The sequence below is a fragment of the Cydia splendana genome, chromosome Z (assembly GCF_910591565.1).
Source record: "Cydia splendana chromosome Z, ilCydSple1.2, whole genome shotgun sequence".
Taxonomy (NCBI): domain Eukaryota; kingdom Metazoa; phylum Arthropoda; class Insecta; order Lepidoptera; family Tortricidae; genus Cydia; species Cydia splendana.
This window is the reverse complement of record NC_085987.1, coordinates 25,826,405-25,850,102: the sequence shown is the minus strand read 5'-3', so window position 1 is coordinate 25,850,102 and position 23,698 is coordinate 25,826,405. Positions and strand designations below refer to the sequence as shown.

The 23,698-nt window shown below is 38.8% G+C and overlaps 1 protein-coding gene across 2 annotated transcripts; it reads left to right on the top strand.

Annotated features, from left to right (window-relative positions):
* The first annotated feature begins 3,173 nt into the window (after positions 1–3,173).
* On the top strand, positions 3,174–22,997 carry LOC134805365 (uncharacterized). 2 transcript variants are annotated; one of them, XM_063778700.1, is made up of 9 exons: positions 3,174–3,314; positions 4,084–4,202; positions 7,248–7,374; positions 9,366–9,534; positions 12,909–13,097; positions 13,562–13,800; positions 20,720–20,926; positions 21,509–21,698; positions 22,164–22,997. In XM_063778700.1, exons 1-9 carry the CDS (start codon positions 3,299–3,301, stop codon positions 22,297–22,299), a joined length of 1,392 nt encoding a protein of 463 aa, XP_063634770.1. In that variant the 5' UTR covers positions 3,174–3,298; the 3' UTR covers positions 22,300–22,997. The 2 variants fall into 2 exon arrangements, with proteins under 2 accessions (XP_063634770.1, XP_063634771.1); XM_063778701.1 differs by having other exon boundaries at positions 3,181–3,314; positions 4,090–4,202.
* The last annotated feature ends 701 nt before the right edge of the window (positions 22,998–23,698 follow it).

The window sequence follows — 23,698 nt, the reverse complement described above, 5'->3', positions numbered from 1 at the left end:
AGTGAACGTTCGCGTGGACTTATTTCTTGGTTCGAAATGAGTGCGCGGCGTGCATGTCTGTGGAATGATGCAATTTTAAAATAATAACGAGCAGGTACGATTATGACCGTGATTGTTTCTTAAATCCAATTTTGTTTACTCCGAAATCAAGCAATGTTACTATCCGGTATCCGGCCGGATAGTAGGTCACTATCCGGTATCCGGCCGGATATTAAAGTAATGGCCGGATAGGCCGGATACCGAATAGTAACCGAATATCCGGTGCATCTCTAATAGTGAGCCTGCCTATGAAGCCGATAGTTCAAGGCTTCAAGGTTCGAATCTCGGTAAGGGCATTTATTTAATGTGATGAACAAAGCGTCAGCGATGACAATGACAGGTCTATAGATTGGGTATATTCAATGTAAAAAGTATGTTAGCGATAGCGGTACACCCTGAAATTCGGGAATCAGCTGCAAATGGTGTTAAAGGTATGAAAATCGGCACGATTAATCTTTAGGCCATTTGAATCAATTTGACCCGTAGCACCAAAAAAAAAAACGGAAAGGAGTTATGACGTCATCTTTTTTTTGTATGGAAAAATGAAAAAAATTGTTCAGAAACCTATCGCGTGTGGTATTAAATGAAAGTGCATTTTGAGCCGGTTCTAAATATATATCACATTATAATATTTCCGTCACTTGTATTCAATTAAAATAAAAATAATTTTCAAAACATACCATATACACATATATACAAGCCCTGGTAAGGGCATTTATTTATGTGATGATGATGATGAACACACAAATAAATGCCCTTACCAGGATTCGAACCTGGGACCTCCTGCTTCATAGGCAGGGTCACTATCCACTAGGCTAGGAGGCCGTTTCATTGATAGATTGATAGATCACAATTTGTAATAATAAAAAAAATGGAATAATTATAAGGCGTAGGGATGTGACGACCCCATCGCCCGCTGGTTTTACCAGTGCAATCAGTCAACGCAGGGCAGCTTGTGGCGAGCTGTTGGGGATTAGCGACCTCACGTACCCGAGTGCTCCTGGAGAGTTCTGTTACCCGCAAGGAGGGTGGGTGGGACAGGATTCTCTGCCTCTGGCTTGCCTTAGCCGGCCGGCCAGAGTGGAGTCGTTAGAGCTATAAGCTCCAGGGGTGGAAGTGAAATATGCATAAGACGCGAGTTGGCACAGTGGCTGTTAACAGCCACTGGGTAGAAAGCGGCGCACACCTCTCGACACCCCTGAGCCGCTCACACCGGTGTTGCCCTTGAGCCATCCTAGATGTCGCTTTTTGTGGGGGCCCATCTTGTGAGGGCGAGTCACCGTCTGCCGGAAATAAAATTGCATACCGTTTTATTAGGCAGGCGTCCGGTTTTTTACCCCATAGCTCAGTTCTTAGTCCATCGCTTTCACCCAATAACCTAGTTCATTTTAGATTCCATCAACTCTCAATAGTCCTTACACCCTGGCGGGTGCTGCCTCTGCGTGCGTCCCATGACACTGGCAAGGGCAGCCTCCGCTCGGTGTACCCCTTACATTTCATTAAAGTGTCAAAAGGGCCTCTACGTGTTGGCTTCGGCTCCACGCACGCCTCCCAAAGGTCCGGAACACCATTGTTCCGTGATGGGAAAGACAAAAAAATTAAAAAAATACTAAGACTACTACTACTAAATATTTATTTCGAAATAAAATTTCTTGGGATTAGATATGAGGATATTGGGTATTACTTGAGGTATATTTTACAAAAAATAATTCAACGGTTTCGTATCTGGAGCAGCCCAAACTTGGTATGTTTTGAAAATTATTTTTATTTTAATTGAATACAAGTGACGGAAATATTATAATGTGATATATTTTTAGAACAGGCTCAAAATGCCTTTTCATTTAATACCACACACGATAGGTTTCTGAACAATTTTTTTTATTTTTCCATACAAAAAAAAGATGACTTCATAACTCCTTTCCATTTGTTTTTTTTTTGGTGCTACGGGTCAAATTGATTCAAATGCCCTAAAGATTAATCGTGCCGATTTTCATACCTTTAACACCATTTGCAGCTGATTTTGGTCAACCGCTAGTACTATGTAGGTACAGCCACCACACGGGATTGTTATGACATTTAGGGTTCTTGCGAAATTGGAAATCCTATAGCGTAAGTATTGAACAACCAATTTAGCTAGGACCCTAAAAGGCGTAGCAATCGCGGAGCGTGATGGTACATGTATATAATTATGTATTTATCTATTTACGTATGTACCGTATGTTACGTAGGTCCACCGATGTACAGTTTTAAGAGTGTTGCTATTTGTACAGTCAAGTGTAAAAATATAGGTGAATACATGTTACTCAATAATATGTCCCATAGTTCTTAATTCGCCGACCGATTCGCTGTGAGGTATGGGACATATTTTTGAGTATGATGAGTGCACCCATATTTTTCAACGCTCTTAAATCTTAACTGTACATCGGTGGACCTTATTATAAAAGGCATATATAAGGTCCACCGATGTACACTTAACAGCGTGGCCAGCGTGGGCGATGGAAGCTTTGCTTAGTTTGGGGCTAGGGCGATTATCTGTGTAAGATTGACCCAAGTCGCGGGCGTTACTAGGTACGAGTAAATTATATAAAATAGGTAGAGTTAACCCATGCTAATTCTGCAACGATTTTGACAGCACAGACTGTGCAAGTGTTATTTACCTATACATCATAATTTCATAGACATTTGACGTTTAAAATAACACTTGCACAGTCTAGGCTATCAAAATCACTGCAGACTAAGCTTGGTCTAACTCTAGGACCTAAATTAGGTAAGTACAACGAAATAATCGAGAACCTATTTCAATAAATTATAAAATGAATACAAAATACAGGTTTGCTGTTTTTTGTATTAATTTTATAATTTAGGCGGTAATTATACCATTACCTACTTATTAGTTTTCCTACGTATCAATTTAAACATTTTAAGTTGCAAGTTAGCAATTAGCAATAGTGCATAGCCATAAAACTTGGCTAAGTACCTATTACCTACGTAAACTACTTAATTTTTGTAATTATGAATACATTATGAATGGCTACCTATTACGTTTAATTAATAAGATATTGATGACACAGGGCTTAATAGGTGGGCGACGTGGTGCTGAAGCCGAAATAACGAAGCTGTTGGCGCCAGTTTGGAATTAAGCCTCGCTCGGAGTGGAAGTGCGCCGGGCCCGTCCGAGTCGACCAGTGCGTGTAACAGAGGTACCTACCTACAGTCGGGAAGCCGTGTAAGGGGCTCAACGTAACTATATCGTTTATTGATGGACAGGAAATTGGGTAATTCGTCCTTTTATTATTACGACATCGGCTTTACTAGGGCTTTCTTACACCAGCGTTGGGCAATACTAACAAAGTTATTTAAATTAGATAGTTATATTATCATTAGAGTAACTTGTTTTGGTTGGGAATTTTTAAAAACTTGCTTTTCGTAGTGGAATCTCGGTTGATTTCTAATTGACAACGATGTTAAGCAGTTTAGTTAAATGAACTTACATAAAAACTTAGAATAAAAATTGAATTAGGCAGATACCAGTGAGAAAATTATGCACCAAACTAACTGTCTCTGTTTAGCCCAATGGTTGACTGGTAGAGAATGCCTCAAGGCGTTAAGTCCGCCATTTGTACTCTTTTTGTGTAAATTTGTGCAATAAAGTTAAAATAAATAAAATTATTAGTGGACATGCCGAAGCATATTTTTGGGTTAGGTACAGTGGAGACGCGTCAAAAAAATTTTGTCGGTATGTTGGGAGCTTACTAGGTTTTCTTTTATCTACTTCATGGGTAAAATGAAGCAAGCCAATGGGATCGAGTTCATTGGATGCTCCTCCACTGAATAGCTTTTTTGTTAAGACATACCTAATTGAGCTCCATGGATGCCCCGCCACTGATAGGCACAGCAAACAACGCTTTTGACATTGTTGTGATAGCTGATAAGTAACAAGACTAAAATCATTGCGCACTGTTCGTTTAGATATTGATGTAGGTAATGTGAATGTGAACATTAAGTTGTCCAATAAAGACATAAATGACTACCCAGTCTAATTAGTTCCAGGACCGGGCAAGATGGCGACAAAGAAAGCTCCTGAACCGAAGTCTTTTCCCGAACCGAAGTCTTCGACGAGCACTGCTGATGCTACTGAGTCAACCCCGCTTGTCTCCAAGAATGTAAGCCTTGATTTAGTATTTCTTACACTCAATTGCAAATATAAAACTAAAAGTAAACTACAATTAAAATAACTATTTAAAGCTAAAAAATTAAAAATACCTATCAAAATTTAGCCCCCTCAAGTGTAATTTACTCAGTAATCTCTCAAAATACACCTATGTATTTTATGCTTAAAATAAGGCTAATCATTTAATATTTCACTTGGGTAGAAAGGTGGCGTGTAGGTAGGTAAGTTAAGTTTAAAAATACCTAAATAAACTAAACTTAAATCTCCCATCCCGTCACATATACAATTAAAGGATGACTCAGGTTAGACCGGGCCGTGTCCGGGCCGGAGCTTACGGCGCTTACTTTTCTATGACATGACAGGCGATCACGTGATGCTTTCCATAGAAAACGATGCGCCGGAAGCTTCGGTCCGGACACGGCCCGGTCTAGCGTGAGTCATCCTTAACTCCCTAAAAATCCGAAATCACCTAAATTTGGATTATATCTACTTTGGTTGATAGTATCCATCGGACGGCTAAGTTAAGAGGCCTATCGCCTACTTTGAAAAAAGAAAAACTCGTATCTTATTTCGTCAATCAAAAGAAAAAAGTGGTAGAGTTAAACCAAGAAAAGTCTGCAGCGCTTTTGATAGCCCACGCCTTGCTAGTGTTATTTATACGTCATAATTTCATAGAAGTTTGACGTTTAAAATTATACTTGCACTGAGTGGGCTGTCAAAATCGCTGCAGACTTTTCTTAGTCTAACCTCTATCTATCTATGGGATTGGGATGCATACAGAGTTATTGTCTTTAAACTTTGAGTAGCAATGATACGAGATTTTTTTAAGTAGTGCTGCTATTATGCTACGTATACCTACATCACTTTAGGTCAGGCCCATTAGTTCATTCTACCAATTATTCAAAACATAACTATAATAAGTAGACAAGTATCTAATACGGGTCACAGTTGTATATAAAGGGCTTTAGGTGTACCGTTACACGCTAACCACAACAACTCGAAGATTCCACTGCATGATACTTATGTCAGTATGCGTACTTATAGACCTAGACCTTACCTAGACATAGTAGTAAAATGAAGGATCAAGCTACAAGATAGCGAACAGTAGGTACTTACCTATACAAGATGTAGTGCATAATCCTTTACCAGCGTATTTTCTCAGAAAACCTTCGGTATTTGCCATGCTACTTCAGTCAACCTCAGAACGTTTTGTAATGAGACTGGCTGAAATTTCATGATACTTTCGTATGTTTCCGTGAAAATACGATGGTTAACTACATCTGTAGGTATAGATGGTCAAGCAAATCTTGTCAGTAGAAAAAGGCGCGAAATTCAAATTTTCTATGAGACGATATATCCCTTCGCGCCTACATTTTTCAAATTTGCCGCCTTTTTCTACTGACAAGATCTGCTTGACCAAGTTTATCTGCATTCTATAGAGTTAGACCAAGAAAAGTTTGCAGCGATTTTGATAGCCCACGCAGTGCAAGTGTTATTAGAAACGTCAAACTTCTATGAAATTATGGCGTAACACTTGCACTCGTGGGCTATCAAAATCGCTGCAGACTTTTCTTGGTCTAACTCTTCCAAAGTTGTGGACATGTTGTCATGTCATGTAATAGCGGATTTCTGAAACTATAGTGTTCAGTATTTCGTACCAACAGCAAGTTCAACAGTCATTGGATTGATAACAAAGTATATTTAAGGCACTTCTATTGTATTTATATAAGTAGTATAGAATAAATATGGTGGACTTAAATTGTATTAATTTTATATCATTCATCTTAATCACTACATTTTTACAATATGGAGCTATGTGTTGTTTGTAATAAATAGTAATAATTCACCTCAATCAATGTTAAAGTCTCTATTCATGCACAGCTCGTGCAATTTACAATAAGATGAGTCCATGTAGTCCGGATTCGATTTTATAAGTATTCCGTAATTTTTGAAGATAAATAGCGAAATATTGATGTTTGTTAGTGTACATGCATTATGGATATCGTCTTAAGCCGTCTCTGTCAGGCTGTTACATTTATGTTACGAAATAGGTAGGTATAGGTAGATGCGATCAGTTTCAAGTCGCTCTAATGTGTTCATCTGACCGCGGAAATGTGGCCGTGACCGGCGGACTGGATGACATTTTGACGTGAAAAGTGTTAATTTATCTATTATTAACATCGCATCTATTTATTACCTAATACAAGTTATTAACTAAGCTAAATAAATAAGCACAATCACAAATGTGTTGATGTTATCGGAATCTGGAAGCTCTGAATATAATAGAAAACGTTAAAGACCACCTTCGACCATTTTGGGGATGGATGTCATACTAGTTAATCTTTTTTCTGGCACACTACGACACTATCCGAATATCTATTTGAAATTTTACCTACACAATATCGCTTCTAGTAGTTCTAGTACAGTTAAGCTGCAGAGAAAAATGACCGCTCTGCATAGAAGTTTGTATGAAAAGGTGCTAAGCTAATAGTATTGCTGACTGTACATAGTGTACCAATGAAAAAAGATTTTCTTACTGGTTTTTAGGGTTAAAATATTATTTATTTTATTATTTTTATGAGCCCGTATTGTCCCACTGTTGGGCAAAGGCCTCCATCTTATTCTTCCACGTATCCCTATCCTCAGCAGTCTCCCACCAGTCTCTGTCAAAAGCGTCAAGCTCGTCCCGCCATCTCCGACGAGGTCTACGATGACGCCTTACAATTTGTGGGACCCAAATGGTGGCTGTTTTGGCCCACAGGTCATCTGGCATACGGCTGACGTGTCCTGCCCAATCCCATTTGAGCTTGGCGGCAGTTTCAGCTACATCAGTTATTCCAGTTTTGGAACGTAGTATTGTATTTTTAATGCGATCGGTTAATTTCACGCTCAGAATACTACGTTCCATGGCTCGCTGACAAACCTTGTGTTTGGATTTCTGAGCCTTTGTCAAAGAACAAGTCTGTGCTGCATAGGTAAGGATGGGGAGAATGCACATGTCCAAAAAATATTATTAATGAAAGTATATTTCACGCAGGGACCAGAGGATCCAACGGGCCGCGAAGAGGGCGGAGGCCTATCCATGAAGCAGACTGTCCTTCTGATAGCCGGCGAGATGGCGGGCAGCGGAGTGCTGGCTCTACCGAGAGCGCTCGCTAGAACTGGTAACATTATTTTTTGACATTTATATAAAAAAAAATAAAGAAAAGCCAACAGCTTATAAAATTATTTAAAAAAGGGAGAATGGTTGCTATCCAAATTTAAATAGCTATAATATACCTAGATCTTAAATGGTCAATCAAAATGAAATTTGCACAAATAAACCTACAGAAGATTTTCGAATCCCTGTAAAATGATACCCCATCCCACCTGACATAGTAGTAATATTTTTAGGGCTCCGTAGTCAACTGGGAACCCATATAGTTTCGCCATGTCATTCATAAATCAACAGAACAACACGGCGACAGAACGGTTAAGAAGAATTTAGGGTACCTAGATACAAAATGTTTATTTTTATTTTTTTTTGCTTTCAGCCCAATAGACCCAATAGTGTCTCTGAACTAGGGTCTGAATAGGGGTTTCCAACAATCATTTTTCGATAAAGCGTATGTTTTCGGATATAATCGCTCCGCAAGAAAAACAAAATCGGCCTAGGTACGCGTTTGGTCTCTAATTCCCACAAAGGGATATAAGCATAGGTACATAGAGTAATAAATAAACACATTACCCTCCTTTGCGTCGCGCTATCGGATAGAAAAAGAGGACTCTATTTTGGTCGTTTCCTAGCAAACACATCTTAACAATAATATTCGGTCCTTGTGTCACGTTGGAGTTTGATACACTGTTAAGCTGTGAAATATCTGACTGTGACTAGAAGATGTTCGACACGCCGTAAAGTGTGTCAGTCTGGTTATCAATGACCATTAAATATAAGGGTGTTTTTTCAACCATTAGTAATAAAGTTGTGAGGATTTAAATTTCAAATAATTCACGTTATTTGGACAATACAAGCATTCAGCGATGTTGTATCTCGCATTGCGAACAATGATTCTATTTAACTTTGTGAGGTGTATGTTATCTCTGTTTTCAGGATCGCAAGATATGCAATGCTCACAATCATGTGCTCTTTTGTCACTTAATGTAGAAATTATATTTGTGTTTACTTAACATAGATGAGTGAATTCATTTAAATGTTTCAAGCAAAGTCTGACTATCAAATTATTTTTACAGTACATATGGTCCTATTTTCCCGCACTAGTGCGTAAAATAGCACTTTTCGTGCGTAAGTCAAAAGTTAAAGGGCCATATGTACTATAAAACGTTGTACGATACACGTGCGAATAGGTAGTTCGCAACTCATGTCCCTCCCTTCGGTCGTGTTTTAATTTATCGCCACTCGTTTCGAATTTCCTCTTTTCCGCACTTGTATCGTAAATAACTATTGTAGTCGAGGTTACAAAATATAACAAAATATGACAGTAAAGCGAATTTTTGTAGGTATAGGCACCATCGCCCACACTGTTCACGTACATCAGTGGACCTTATTCCTTTTGTAATAAGGTCCATCGATGTTTTGTAATAAGGTGTTGCTGTTTGTACTCTACCCTACCCTCATTACGATGCAAGTGCGAAAAGTAGGAAATTCGCAACGAGTGGCATGCTGAGATGGGGCCATTTCGTGGCACTTTAATCTTATTTTGTGTTTTCTTTTATACTATGTACTGTTCCGATTGTTTGTGCTTACGAATAAATCTAATCTATTCTATTCTATCTATAAATTGAAACGCGACTGAAGGGAGTGTTTTAAATCGACACGAGTTGCGAATTACCTTTTCGCACGTGTATTGTACAACGTTTTACAGTGCATATGGCTCTTTAAATTTTCGACATAGGCACGTTATTGTGCTAATTACCGCACTAGGGCGGTAAAGTAGCACCACATCTACTGTAACAACGTATACTTAACCGATTTTCAGTAATGGATACAGTTTACATATTTTTTTGGAACCATGATATAACATATAGGCACTCAACCTTTGTTTCTATGTATTGAACAGACAAATTTATAACTACAGTTGTTTTGGAAGTCAGTAAAAATTTATGAAGGTAGATGATATGTGTATTGGTCAAATTATAATTTGCTTCCCGTATTCAGGATGGTTCGGTGTCCCGGTGATCATCCTGATGTGCGTGATCGCGGCGTTCAGCGGCAAGAGGCTCGGCGACTGTTGGACCATGATCGAGGCTCGCGACCCCAAGATGAGGAGCAGGCAGCGAAACCCATATGCTATTATCGCCGAACAGTCATTAGGAAAAACTTGGAGGTAAGTGAATTAAAATTAAAACTAAATGAAAACGACTATTTACGTAATTTAGTTCTTTAATTGTTTATTTATTACTGCCATTTAATTACACGAGTAGATAGTTAACAGAAATCGATTTCTTCAGAACAATTATGTCCGTTGTGTAACGATCCTATTATCTTCAATGAAAGCCCGCTTCACAGTCGTTTCCGTCGTGCGTTTTATACGCATAGCTAGAATTGCACTAGTTGTGTGTTTGTAAGTACTTGTTAATATGCACCACTTACTCGGTCGGCTAGGCTAGGCTAGAAAATTCTGCAACTCTAAACGGCACTGCTGACGAATCTAGCTCGGATCTCCTATTCCACAATAAATTGGTAGTTGATAAAGGTTATGTTTATGGGTGAATATCATATCGTTTTGTTTTGTCAACGTATTCCGGCAATGTGGTTAGGTAATTAAGGCATGTACCTATTAAGTAAAATGGGTCATGCTGCCGGTCCCGTATGGAAAAATATATATATATGTCGTGGCCAGATCTTAGAATTGATAATTTCATGATGTCAACATCTGTGAATGATAGGTTGGTCACATCAAGAAAAAGCCAACCCTAACCATATCATAAAGTGATCAAATCAATTCTAAAGGGGCCCACTGAGTAACAGTCCGCCGGATAGTATCGGCCTGTCAGTTGTTCGGAACTGTCAAAATTTTGTTCTAACTGACAGGCTGATTCCGTCCGGCGAACTGTTAATCAGTGGGCCCCTTAAAATGGCATTTTATGAAATGATTAAAATATATGAATTATGATGGCCGTGGCAGATACGATAGATATTTGGGATATGATAGGACTTAATGCTGACTTAATGTACCTAAAGGTTTGACAGCTTAATTCCAATAGTTGAGAGCTCGAGTTTCGCCCCTGTAAAAGTAAAAAGTTTGTTTCATCATAAATTAAATTGTACGGAAATTGTACCTAATTTAAATGTTAGGCCGAAGCTGAAGCGTGATGAGATGTGTTTTGTTTGACCCATAGAACCACTGTGTCGCCAAAGATATCTCGGTGGCCTTCTAGTCTAGTCGGTACTGACCCTTCCTACGAAGCAGGAGGTCCCGGGTTCGAATCCTGGTAATGGCATTTATTTAAATTGTGTGTTTATCAATCACAAATATTTGTTCTCGAGTTATGGATGATCTCTATGTATAAGTATATAAGTATTTATATACTCGTATAACATACATACATGTCGTTGTCTAATACCCGCAACACTAGCCTTACTGAGCTTACTGTGAGACTAAGTAACAAGATCTATCTAAAATTGCACTACATATATTATAATACCTATTTATTTATTATTTATCCATTACTATGTGTATAGTGCCACAGAGGCCACACTATTGAAGTTCTAAAAAAAATGTCGCTAGTCGCTGTCACACTTCCCTTCACATCACTTACCCATACCATAAACTAGATAAAGGGTCATCGAGCGTGGCCGGTGTAACCGGTTTCCAACTCGGAACAGATTCGGTTACAATCAACATGGGACTATTTTTAGTAGCTTATATTTTAAATTAACGTATTTAATAAATAAATAAATATGATGGGACAATCTTACACAAATCGACTTAATAGCCCCACACTAAGCTCAATGCCCCAGCGCTTGTGTTGTGGGCTTGTGGGTACTAAACGACGCGACGTTATATTATAAGTAAAATACTTAAATACATAGAAACATCCATTTCAGGAACAAATATCTGTGGCGAAATTGGCGAAAACATAAATAAATGCCGTTAGGGGCTGTCCATAAATTACGTCATCGTTGTCGATTTTTGACCCCCCCCCCCCCCTAAAATCATCCAAAAATCTTGCTTCGCATTCGAAGCAAGATTTAGAAGAAGCGGTCATTACCCCGTTTCCTCCTACGTCATGCTACCATCATCCGATGTCCAGACCCCCCCCCCTTATTTGAAATGGCGTAATTTATGAATAACCCCTTACCAGGACTACCGACTAGGCTAGGAGGCCGTTAAATAAAAACATTAATATTGTAGATATTGGTAATTCGCAAGTAAATAGATCACCTTCGGTGTGCAGCAATTCTTGCATATTCGAGCGATAAAGAGGCAGATAACTAAATTTCGATTTTCGCGTTTACCGGTAGGCCCTTGTTAACAACCGCCTTGTAGCATCAATGTCATATTTTATTGTCTGTGAAAACTTGTCAAAAAACAGTTTAAGGCACAGTATGTATAAGTTAGTCTATGAATTTACCGAGTCGGTAGTGCTGCACTCTGGCGGCAGAACATTGCAGTAATATCCCCTATTCAAATGCCGAATGTTTTTGCGGATCATATCAGACGATGCAGCACATGACAATGTACCCTCTATGCCCTGTCATCTGCACTACCGATGATCTCCTTAAAGCAACTCCCCGAGGAATACAAGTGGCAAAACATTGGACGAATATAATTTAGGAAATTGGATCACCTTTACACGATAAGAAGAAGAATATTGTAGATAAATTAACAATAGGTAATATGTATAAACATTCGTATAGAGTCTGTGCGGAAAGAGAAGAGTCGTAGAATATAAGGGAACCCATACATTAATATAGGTAGAGTCTGGTTGTGCGGAAAGAGAAGAGTCGTGGAATGTATGGGGCCCAATACATTCTACGACTCTTCTCTTTCCACACAGACTCTATGTATAACTCTTTCCGCACAGGCTCTACCTAGAATGGAAAATAACTAATGTCTCTAATATTTTATGAATGACATATAGATTCATTGGCAGTCTTGAATGGAAATACGTATACTATTTTTAGGAATGCCAGGATTGATAATAATTTGTAACCTTACCTATCAAGCCACAGATACTTTGCTACAATTAGACACTTAACCATAACATACCAAGTAGGGGAAAAAAGGAGCTTTCGAAAGAGCTACTAAAGTCACTTGCATACTTCAGTAGTTTCAGAGCGAAGTTCGCATAAGTTACATTACACGTTTGTAGGTGATGGGAGTGGAGTATTCTCACAATAAAGTACTTAGTACAAACTAAATATGTTCCGACTACCAACATAATAGGTACGAATGGCTCTTTCAAATCATAGCTTCTTCATGCCACTTTTCTCCTCATTTGCCGCAATCTCTTTTATCATGTCATTTGTTGATCGGAAAAATGTATACTTAATAAAATTAAGTTTACAAAAAAACACTGTTAGAATGCTCTTGCTCCTTAATAATTCTTTTTAAACACCTTCCCTTTCCCTGTTCCCCCAATGTGGGGTCATGAAGCTTTTTTCCGTGCTTTCACTAATGGGTTCACAAATTCAAAGTGTAAGCACACTAGCTTGGACGTGTGACAGTCGTATTATTGCTGCGATTTTGTCTAGTGTGGTGGTGTCATGCGCCATGATGGTGACGCTGTTCGGCGCGTCGGTGGTGTACCTGCTGCTGGCGGCGCAGATCATCGAGCACGTGTTCCTGGCGCTGCTGCCCACCATGACCATCTGCGTGTGGTACCTCATCGTGGCCGGCGCCATGACGCCGCTGCTCCTCTTCGCCACGCCCAAGGACTTTTAGTACGTACACCATCATGTATATATTTATCTGTACTAAACATTGGTGTTGAGATGTTTTATGGGATGGTCAAAAATCAAACCTGACCTATTAACACATAGGTAGACGCATATAATTATTTATCTAAAGGTATACAGGCAATAGGTACCTATTGAACGCTGAGACGCAACCCACAGGAACAATCATGTATTAACATAAAAAAATGGAAAACGCCAACGTCAGTTTAGATTTACTTATAGAATTCTTATATCTATGCTACTTTTCTCTGTGTACTATTTTAAACATCCTACACCTTGCTGCGTTTATTACTTACATTATCATATTATTTACTAGTAGAACTAAAAGAATTACCTACTCAGACATCACTCTGGAGTTTATCTTAGCCATTAATATTGAATTAAGTATTTAGAGCAAACTGTAACAATGACTGGAGTCTTGTGTTATTGTTGTTTAATTATTTTTTCAGTTTTACGGGTGTGATTGCCTTCGGGTCCACGGTGGTGGCCTGCGTGCTGTACTTCATCCAAATGATGAACGATGTGAGGCCCTTCGTCTTCCGCTACGGCCTCCACGGATTCCAAGAGTTCTTTCTGGCTCTTGGGACTATCATGTTCGCTTTTGGCGGAGCCTCTACTTTCCCTACCATACAAAATGACATGGCTGATAGATCGAAGTTCAGTAAGACTATCCAGTACAGTTTCGGAGGTGAGTTAATGCTATTAGAGTTACGAATAATCCTCTTAACTTAATACAGGTAATACTATACTAACAGTAGAGTATGCATTTAGATCTTACTAGATACCTACTAAGCCGTACCGCTAAAAAAGGGAGTGTTACATAGTATAATGTTACGGAGATTATTTTTGTGTTTACTTTTATCGGAACCATAAATGAAATTTTTCAGAGCTACGCAAAACCATGTCAGATTTGGTAGGTTTTTACCTACGTAGATATAGTTTACCATGAATTCTTAGTTCAATGAAATCAATCAAATTAGTTTGATTATTATACAGGGTGTAATCGTTAAGTGTGGCCAGGCGATAATTCCGTAAATATAACAGATATCAGAAAACTTCGATTGATATCGAAAGTGCGTTACCCAATGAGTAAAATTACATTAATAACTTTTTTTTAATAAACGTAGAAATATCCCAAACATTAACTTCAAACCCTCCCATACATTTAGTACGACGACTCACCCCTAGAGATAAAACTGCTTGAGATTCATTATTTGCGATAATAAACTGTAATAAAATAATAAAACTACATTTATTTTTTAATAACAACGCATAAGAAAAGTTCATTTAGAAACATTTAAGAGAGTCCGTCAATATATCGCACAAGAAGCCCTTCTTCACTCAGTCATTTCGAGCAACTACTGTAAACAAAAAATGTACTTCCTTAAAAAATAAGTTAAATGTTAGATTTATTATTTCCTAAACGGTAGTTTTATTATCGAACGAGCGAGCGAAGCGAACGAAGTTCTTACATTCGACTTGGGACACGTGGCTGGCTAGGGGCACGTCCCGGCATTTCGATGTTTTTAAGCTGAACTATCAGAGGATAGTTTGATACTCAAGAACTTAAGTAAATTTGTTCTAATTTAAATGAAATTGGGTAAACGTGTAGTTGAGGGCATTATATTTTAGTCATTAAATTATGAGCAGGGTCGATCAAGGGGTTATTAAGCTAGAAGAGCTTAGAAGGCTAAAAAGCTATTTGTGAGGGGTCTTGCTTTTCTGGTCATCTTTTTGTAAGAAAGTATGGTCGAGTTTGGTATCAAATGAAAGTGCTCGGCTTGCACTTTTATAATATCGTTTTTAAATTAACCATTTTGAAATAATTAGCAAGATAAAAATAAACATAATATAGGTATTTGACGTTTGACAGGAAATATTTCGGCGTACCACAGATACAGTATCAGTTAAGGGCTCCACCCTAGTAGCATTTTCGTTGGGGCCCACGGTGCCAACGGTAGGGAAAACGTTGGGATGAGGTTCGTTCCGTAGCCAACATTAAAATGTGTATTGGCCCACCATCGCATTTACCAACATTCGCTGTGGCACAGATGCCCAACAATGGGCCTTTGTGTATTTTGGTACCGTTGGCTAAACAACGATAATATTCGTTGGCCCAATGATGGCATATATCGCATTTACCAACATTGGCAGTGGCAGTGATGCCCAACAATGGGCCTTTGTGTATTTTGGTAACGTTGGCTAATCAACGATATCATCCGATGGCCCAATGATGACAAATGTCGCATTTACCAACATTGGCTGTGGCACTGATGCCCAACAACGGGCCTTTGTGTATTTTGCTACCGTTCGCTAAACAACGATAACATTTGTTGGCCCAATGGTGACAAATACCGCATTTACCAACATTGGCTGTGGCACGAATGCCCAACAATGGGCCTTTGTGTATTTTGCTACCGTTCGCTAAACAACGATAACATTCGTTGGCCCAATGGAGACAAATACCGCATTTACCAACATTGGCAGTGGCAGTGATGCCCAACAATGGGCCTTTGTGTATTTTGGTAACGTTGGCTAATCAACGATATCATCCGATGGCCCAATGATGACAAATATCGCATTTACCAACATTGGCTGTGGCACTGATGCCCAACAACGGGCCTTTCTGTATTTTGGTAACGTTGGCTAAACAACAATAATATTAGTTGGCCCAATGATGACATATATCGCATTTACCAACATTGGCAGTGGCAGTGATGCCCAACAATGGGCCTTTGTGTATTTTGCTACCGTTCGCTAAACAACGATAACATTCGTTGGCCCAATGGTGATAAATACCGCATTTACCAACATTGGCTGTGGCACGAATGCCCAACAACGGGCCTTTGTGTATTTTGCTACCGTTCGCTAAACAACGATAACATTCGTTGGCCCAATGGAGACAAATACCGCATTTACCAACATTGGCTGTGGCACGGATGCCTAACAATGGGCCTTTGTGTATTTTGGTAACGTTGGCTAAACAACGATAATATTAGTTGGCCCAATGATGACATATATCGCATTTACCAACATTGGCAGTGGCAGTGATGCCCAACAATGGGCCTTTGTGTATTTTGGTAACGTTGGCTAATCAACGATATCATCCGATGGTCCACTGATGACAAATATCGCATTTACCAACATTGGCTGTGGCACTGATGCCCAACAATGGGCATTTGTTTATTTTGGTAACGTTGGCTAATCAACGATATCATCCGATGGCCCAATGACGACAAATGTCGCATTTACCAACATTGGCTGTAGCATTGATGCCCAACAATGGGCCCTTGTGTATTTTGGTAACGTTGGCTAATCAACGATATCATCCGATGGTCCACTGATGACAAATATCGCATTTACCAACATTGGCTGTGGCACTGATGCCCAACAATGGGCATCCTTTGTTTACTTTGGTAACGTTGGCTAATCACCGATATCATCCGATGGCCCAATGACGACAAATGTCGCATTTACCAACATTGGCTGTGGAACTTTGCTTGTGGCGTCACTAGATGGCGTTACTGTCTCCAAACATCGAAGTTATAGTTATTTTCTCGATTATTCCGGATATAATCATAATATTTTTTAAAAGTAACTTATAAATCTAATAGCTATAACTATAAAATTTATACATTAATTTAAAAAATTGTATTTTATCAACATTTTCTCAATTTAAATCTCAAAAAACATAAATCTCGCTTACGAAGTTTTGAAGTGCGGTTAGTATATATACAAATTAGAGTGTATAGTAAGTGTACTTGCTTCGGCAGTACATATACTAAAATTGGAACGATACAGAGAAGATTAACAACAACTGGTGCCTAGGACCTTCATGTGGGTATACAACCAATGCCTACCGTAGTGTAATTGTAATATTTATCAGCAAAGGCCCAACGTCGTATTACACAACCACTTACCTAACGTAGGGTAACTGTAGGACTCGTAAACAAATGCCCATTACATAATTAGACTGTAGGCCCACTATAAATTACACAACGATTGACCTATGGTAGTATTGTAAGAATCCTACACAAGACCCAACGTTAAAGTTACAATGTTGGCCCTTTGTGGGACAAGCTGTGTTGGGCCTCCAACCTGGTGCACGACTACCTACCGACCTACCTGACTTGCCGTTGGGTAATTGTTGAATTTGCAAACAGAAGTACAACGAAAAAATTGCCCTTTTTTATTTTTTTGCAGTTGGCCCTACAGCAAGCCATACGGCCAAATGTAACAATTAACCAACCATCAAACAAATGTGTATAGGCCCAACCACGGCCCAACCAAAACCACAACCGTTGAATAATTGTATGATTTATTTAAATAGGCCCAACGAAAAAATTACTCTAATGGCCCTCTGTTGGGAATCTTCAGGAGGGCCTTTGTCGAGGGCCCTCCAGCAAATCGTACGGCCAAATGTAACAATTAACCAACCATCAAACAAATGTGTATAGGCCCAACCACGGCCCAACCAAAACCACCACCGTTGAATAATTGTATGATTTATTTAAATAGGCCCAACGAAAAAATTACTCTTATGGCCCTCTGTTGGGAATCTTCGGGAGGGCCTTTGTCGAGGGCCCTCCAGCAAATCGTACGGCCAAATATAACGGTTGCCCAACTAATACGTAAACAAAGGCCCAACCAAATCCCTACAAGAAAATGCTATTAGGGCACAGACCTTGTAATATATCCACGCGATTTTTGATCTATTGCCGCCTATAGTGGGACATAAAATAGTAGAAATTAAATAATATTGAACTCTAAAATTTCCATACTATATGTCGGTCAAACAAGTTTGTCAGTAGAGGCGCGATATTCAAATTTTCTATGGGACGATAACCCTTCGCGCCTACAATTTTTTAGCCGCTTTTTTGTACTGATGGAAATGGCTTGAAAGACTATAAATTGTTGCTATAAATTGTTGCCATGTGTAAGCATTTTACGTCACAAATGTGACAGCTACGTAGAAATCATAGCCAGAGCCTCACCAGGTACGTCAGCAAAACATCTATTTGCAGACATGAAGATACTCACATTACCCTCTCAATTCATATTCAACATAGCTAAACACGTACACACACACAAACACACTTTTGTTACCAACAAACTCACACGCACCCGTTTAGGTAGCAAGGAACGACTGCTTCCACCACCCCACAGACTAAGCAAGTCTTCAAAGACCATGCATGTCTTAGGTCCGAAGATTTATAATGCACTGCCCAATGACATCAAAATGTTAGATAGTACTAATATGTTTATTAACAAACTTAAAAAATGGCTTATTGATAGAACCTTTTATACTGTAATGCAATTATTTGAAATTGAAAAATGCAATAACTAATTAATTATTACCTAACTATAACTAATATGTACCTATCTACTAACATGACATGTTACCTATTTTAATCTTGTCATACTATTTCAATTGTATTTTTAATCTAATGAACATAATGATTATTGTAATTTTAATTCTAGACATACATTTTTTATTATTCTCAATAATGTGATAATAATGTGTATTTTATTTTCTGATGTTGACATGTAATATTTTAAGAATATTATGAATAAATGAGTATGAGTATGAGTATGAGTATGAAAGTGGCGCCCTCATTTATTAACCGACTTCGAAATCTCAAATAGAGGAGATTCGATTGTGATTTTTTTTATGTTAGTTACTCCATATCTCCGTCATTACTGAACTGATTTTGAAAATTATTTTTTTGATTGTATGTATATGCATACAGATTGGTCCCGTTTTTGTCAAAACCCAATTCTGATGATGGCATCCATGAGGAATCGAGGGAACTCTTCAAATCTTAAAGGCATACATAGTGATTTATGTGTTTTATCAACAAATCAAGCATATACATTCAAAAAAGTGATATTTGATGAAGCGGAACTGCTGATGATGATCAGAACGGAACTCTTCAACGAAGCATAGTTCACGTTTGGCGATTTGTCCTCTTCGTTATGTTTGTTAAGCAAGTTAAGTTTTTAAGCCACATTTTTGTCAAGCTCGAGTTCTTATGATGGGATCCACGAGGAATCGAGGGAACTCCTCAAGTCTTAAAGGCATGCGTATAGAGATCTTTGTATTTTCATCAGATAATCAAGCATTTTCATTAAAAACTGTCGCATTTGATGAAGTGGAACTGCTGATGATGATCAGAACGGAACTCTTCAATGACGCATAGTTCACGTTTCGCGATTTGTCCTCTTCGTTATATTTGCTAAGCAAGTTAAGTTTTTAAGCCACATTTTTGTCAAGCTCGAGGTCTGATGATGGTATCCATGAGGAATCGAGGGAACTCCTCAAATCTTAAAGGCATGCGTATAGAGATTTGCGTATTTTCATCAGAAAATCAAGAATTTACATTAAAAACTGTCGCATTTGATGAAGTGGAACTGCTGATGATGATCAGAACAGAACTCTTCAATGACTACACGTTAGGCGATTTCGAATTTCGATTTTGACGGAGCTGGCCCTGGAGCCAGACCTGACCCGGATCCGGGCTCTTATCTGGACCTGAACCCGGACCTGGACCAGGACTTGGACCTGGACTTGGACCTAGACCAAGACCTGTACCTAGACCTTGACCTGGACCTGGTCCTGGACCCGGAACTGGACCCGGACTCGGACCCGGACTCGGACCTTGACCCGGAAAACCACTGATACATAAGCTATATAAACCACTATGATTACCTACCATAAAATGTAAGTACAAAGTATAATGATGCCAAACTCACTAGCCCCTCCCGCTCAAACCCCCGTACACCGCACCGCACGCGCCGTTAAGTGGGTTAGGTTAGGTTTGAACTGCGATCCTCACAGAACCGAAAAAAAGTGGGTTAGGTTAGGTTAGAACTGCGAGCCTTACAGAAACGAAATGCTACTAGAAAAGTGGTTTTAGTTAGGTTCGAACTGTAATCCTCACAGAACCGAACTGCTATCAGAGAAGTAGGTTCGTGAGGTTAAAACTGCGACTCTTACAGAAACGAAATGCTACCTACTATAAAAGTGGGTGGTTTTACTTCCCTTTCTACATAGTGCACCATCTATGTAGAATAATCTTTCACAGCCTCACAGGCCCCCATAGAAGTCGGTTTTTTTTTCTTGAAAATTATTTTCTACTATTTTATGTCGAACTATGTATACGAGTAAGTAGGTGCAACAAAGTCAATCGCTGTATATAATTTTTGGCAAACCGCGAGTTCTCAGTTCGGGGCGAACTACTAGTTTTATTACAGTTTACTATGGCAAATAATGAATCTCAAGCAGTTTTATCTCTTACGACACCGACGGCGTTCTTTGAGGGGTGAGTCGTCGTACTAAATGTATGGGAGAGTTTGAAGTTAATGTTTGGGATATTTCTGCTTTTATTTAAAAAAAAAAAAATGTAATTTTACTCATAGGGTAACGCACTTACGATATTTATTTGAAGTTTTCTGATATCTGTTATATTTACTGAATTATCGCCTGGCTACACTTAACGATTACACCCTGTATAGTTTAGTTTAGCGAGCTTAACAAATTATATACATACGTAAATCTTCCTCATAAGTAGGTAGCTCTTAATATAAATGTATCCTCTCATGTCCAGCAATCTTGCTGCTGTACCTGCCCATCGCCATCGCCGGGTACGCGGTGTACGGCGAGGCCGTGTCGCCCAACATCGTGACGTCGCTGTCGTCGACGCCGCTCACCCTCGTCGCCAACGTTCTCATGGCCATCCACCTCGTGTTCGCGTTCATTATCATCATCAACCCCGTCTGCCAGGAGGTCGAGGAGCTGTACGAGGTACCTAGAGGTAAAATAGAGTTTAATACTTGTTGCATGTTTACGACGTGTTTATCATACCTATAGGGCTCAATTTAAACTCAGAGCTATATAAAATTATAGATCTTTCCCAAACATGGTACATCTTTGCTCTGAAGGCGACCGGCATAGCAACGAGTCGCTTAAAATTATTGCCGATGTTTTGAATTAGGCGCTCGCTACTACTTGCTACTACATATCAAATGGATTTTCGACGAGTTGGTAACTTGGCGTTGGCAACATGGCATATTAAGTTGTTATTACAGGCTAGTATTAATTGTTGTTGGTGGCACTATTTATTATTTTTACATTATGCAATATTCGAAAGTACAGACACTGTAGTGTCCCATTCTGGTCTCAAAAACACAATACAAAAGTGGCCACCACTTACCACTTTAATTTTTGGACTTAATCTAGTTTAAGTAATACATTTTACTCTTAACATAATACTAATTCCGCACGCAACTTTCAACCAGTTCGTAGTTAACTGTATTTAATTAGATACTTTTCAGTCCAGTGATAGAGCTTTAATATAAGTAGGTACTTATTTTTTAAATTTTTTGTACATGTTCAGATTCCGTCGGCTGGCGCATGATAGTGCGGCTGTCGATCATGGGCGCGATCCTGTTCATCGGCGAGAGCGTGCCGCGGTTCTACACGATCCTGGCGCTGGTGGGCGGCACCAGCGTGGCGCTGCTCACGTTCATCCTGCCCGCCTACTGCTACCTTAAGCTCGTGGAGCAGGCGCCGCCGGACCAGCCCGTGTAAGTAACCTGATTACTTTTACTTGCTTCTACAAAAGGAAGGTGTAACTAGGTACTTAATTTAGTTGTTATTTATGTATTTTCTTAAAAATTGCCAACCAATTTCATTTTTTGTCGAAGCAGAAAAATGGCCTTTATAATAGGTACAAAAATCGTTAGTTGTTTAATTTTTATGTTATAAAATTGACTGTTTATCGTATGGTCCAATACAAAGTAGATATTTGCACTTTTCAAAGTCCTCGAATCATTCCCGAAGTTGTTCCGATTTATAATATTTATCGTTTTCCCCTAATAGACTCTTCATATTTAAACATTTTATTTAAAGTAACATAGTATTTTATTTAAAGTAATACTAGGGACTTATTTTCGGAACGTTTAGGTTAACCGGTTTGACATGATGATTGATGATGTCTCTATTTTGTTTGTTTCGTTATTTAACTAACGTGTTTGCCGTTTGCATTGCAGCAGCCAGCCGGGCTGGATGAAGATGGCGTGTTGGCAGGTGATCGCTGTGGGCGCGGTGGGCGGCGTCATCGCCACCTACAGCGCTGTCAGCGCCATCTTCAGCACGGCGCAGGCCACGCCGTGCTATCTACGATAAACGCCTACCTTTGCACCCTTTGAACCTCAACAAATGCCTAATAGCTCATCTATACCACGTGGTAACTTGCGGCATGTGCTCCTTTGACTGATTCGTTGTACCTCATGTAAGTAGGTACATGGCGATGTAACAAAAATCGCCTGCGATTACTTACATCGCTCATCTCAGCCTTATAGACATCATGAGCTATCCTGGCTAAAAGGTTTACCTATGTAACTTAAAATGCCTCCGCAAAATTTTGCTTCTGCCTAAAAAACAAAAATGCCAATCAAAGTAACACACCTACGTCACAGAGCACGATACTTACACGTTTATAATTTAATGCATCTGAAGATATTTTGTACATAATGCGATCAATCAGAGATAAGTATTTAAAGACGGCGTTGCATCGTGTTAAGCGGTTCAAAGGGGGTTTTTAGCATTGTGACATTTGTTACATTAATTGCGACTTAGCAGATGATAAATTTGTAGCTCGTATACTTACTTATAATCGTATAGGTATTGTAATTTAAAAATTCGAGAGGGTAAGCTGAGGTATGATTCCTATCCACCAGGAGATTGAAGTTACTGAGACTTGTTTTATTTTATTAAAATTGAATCTTACCATATCATCAGCCAATTGTAACCCGTTGCCTATTGAACCTTTTCTTTTGATTAATATTATGTATGTGCTAACAAGTATTTGTACGCGCCATCAGGCTGAATATCTACTTACTTAAGTTATGAAATAAGTAACGTATATAAATAAGGGCCTAACTTAGTTTGTTATAAATATAATAGTCATATTTTATCAATCGATTATTAAATACGTTTTCTCCAACGGTGTGTTTTTATCCTATTCAAGGTATAGTAGAGAGTGTCCTGTATATTTGTGAACATTCGCTTATTTTCTTTAAAACTTTAAAATCATCTACCTTCCTCAAAAATACTATATATGCTTATAAGTAGATTGCTGAACTATTTTTTTTTTTTCAATTTTAATTTACCCTCCAAAATGGCCGCCAAGTTAGTTCATATGTTTTGAGTTAGGTCTTTGGAACACGGATTTACATCGTTCTTATTGTGCCTGATTATCATGTAGTGTACCTATATAGCACAGTGTAAAAAGTAAGACTGTGTGTATAGTATTTATTTCATCGAATGTGTGATGATCGACGTTGTTTCTAGAGGTTCATCATATTAATATGCCCAATGTCGGGTTTCTGTTTTACTTCTTAACTAATTTGACCACATATCTCGTTTATATTACATAATGTATTTATTAACTACATTTATCGCAGGTTATCACCATCGTTATTAGTTGCGTGATGCGTGGATGACGTCCACGCCTCTATGATGTAAGAATATTTAAATAAATAAAAATCAGTTTAATTCCATTTACAACCGTGTTCGTTAACTC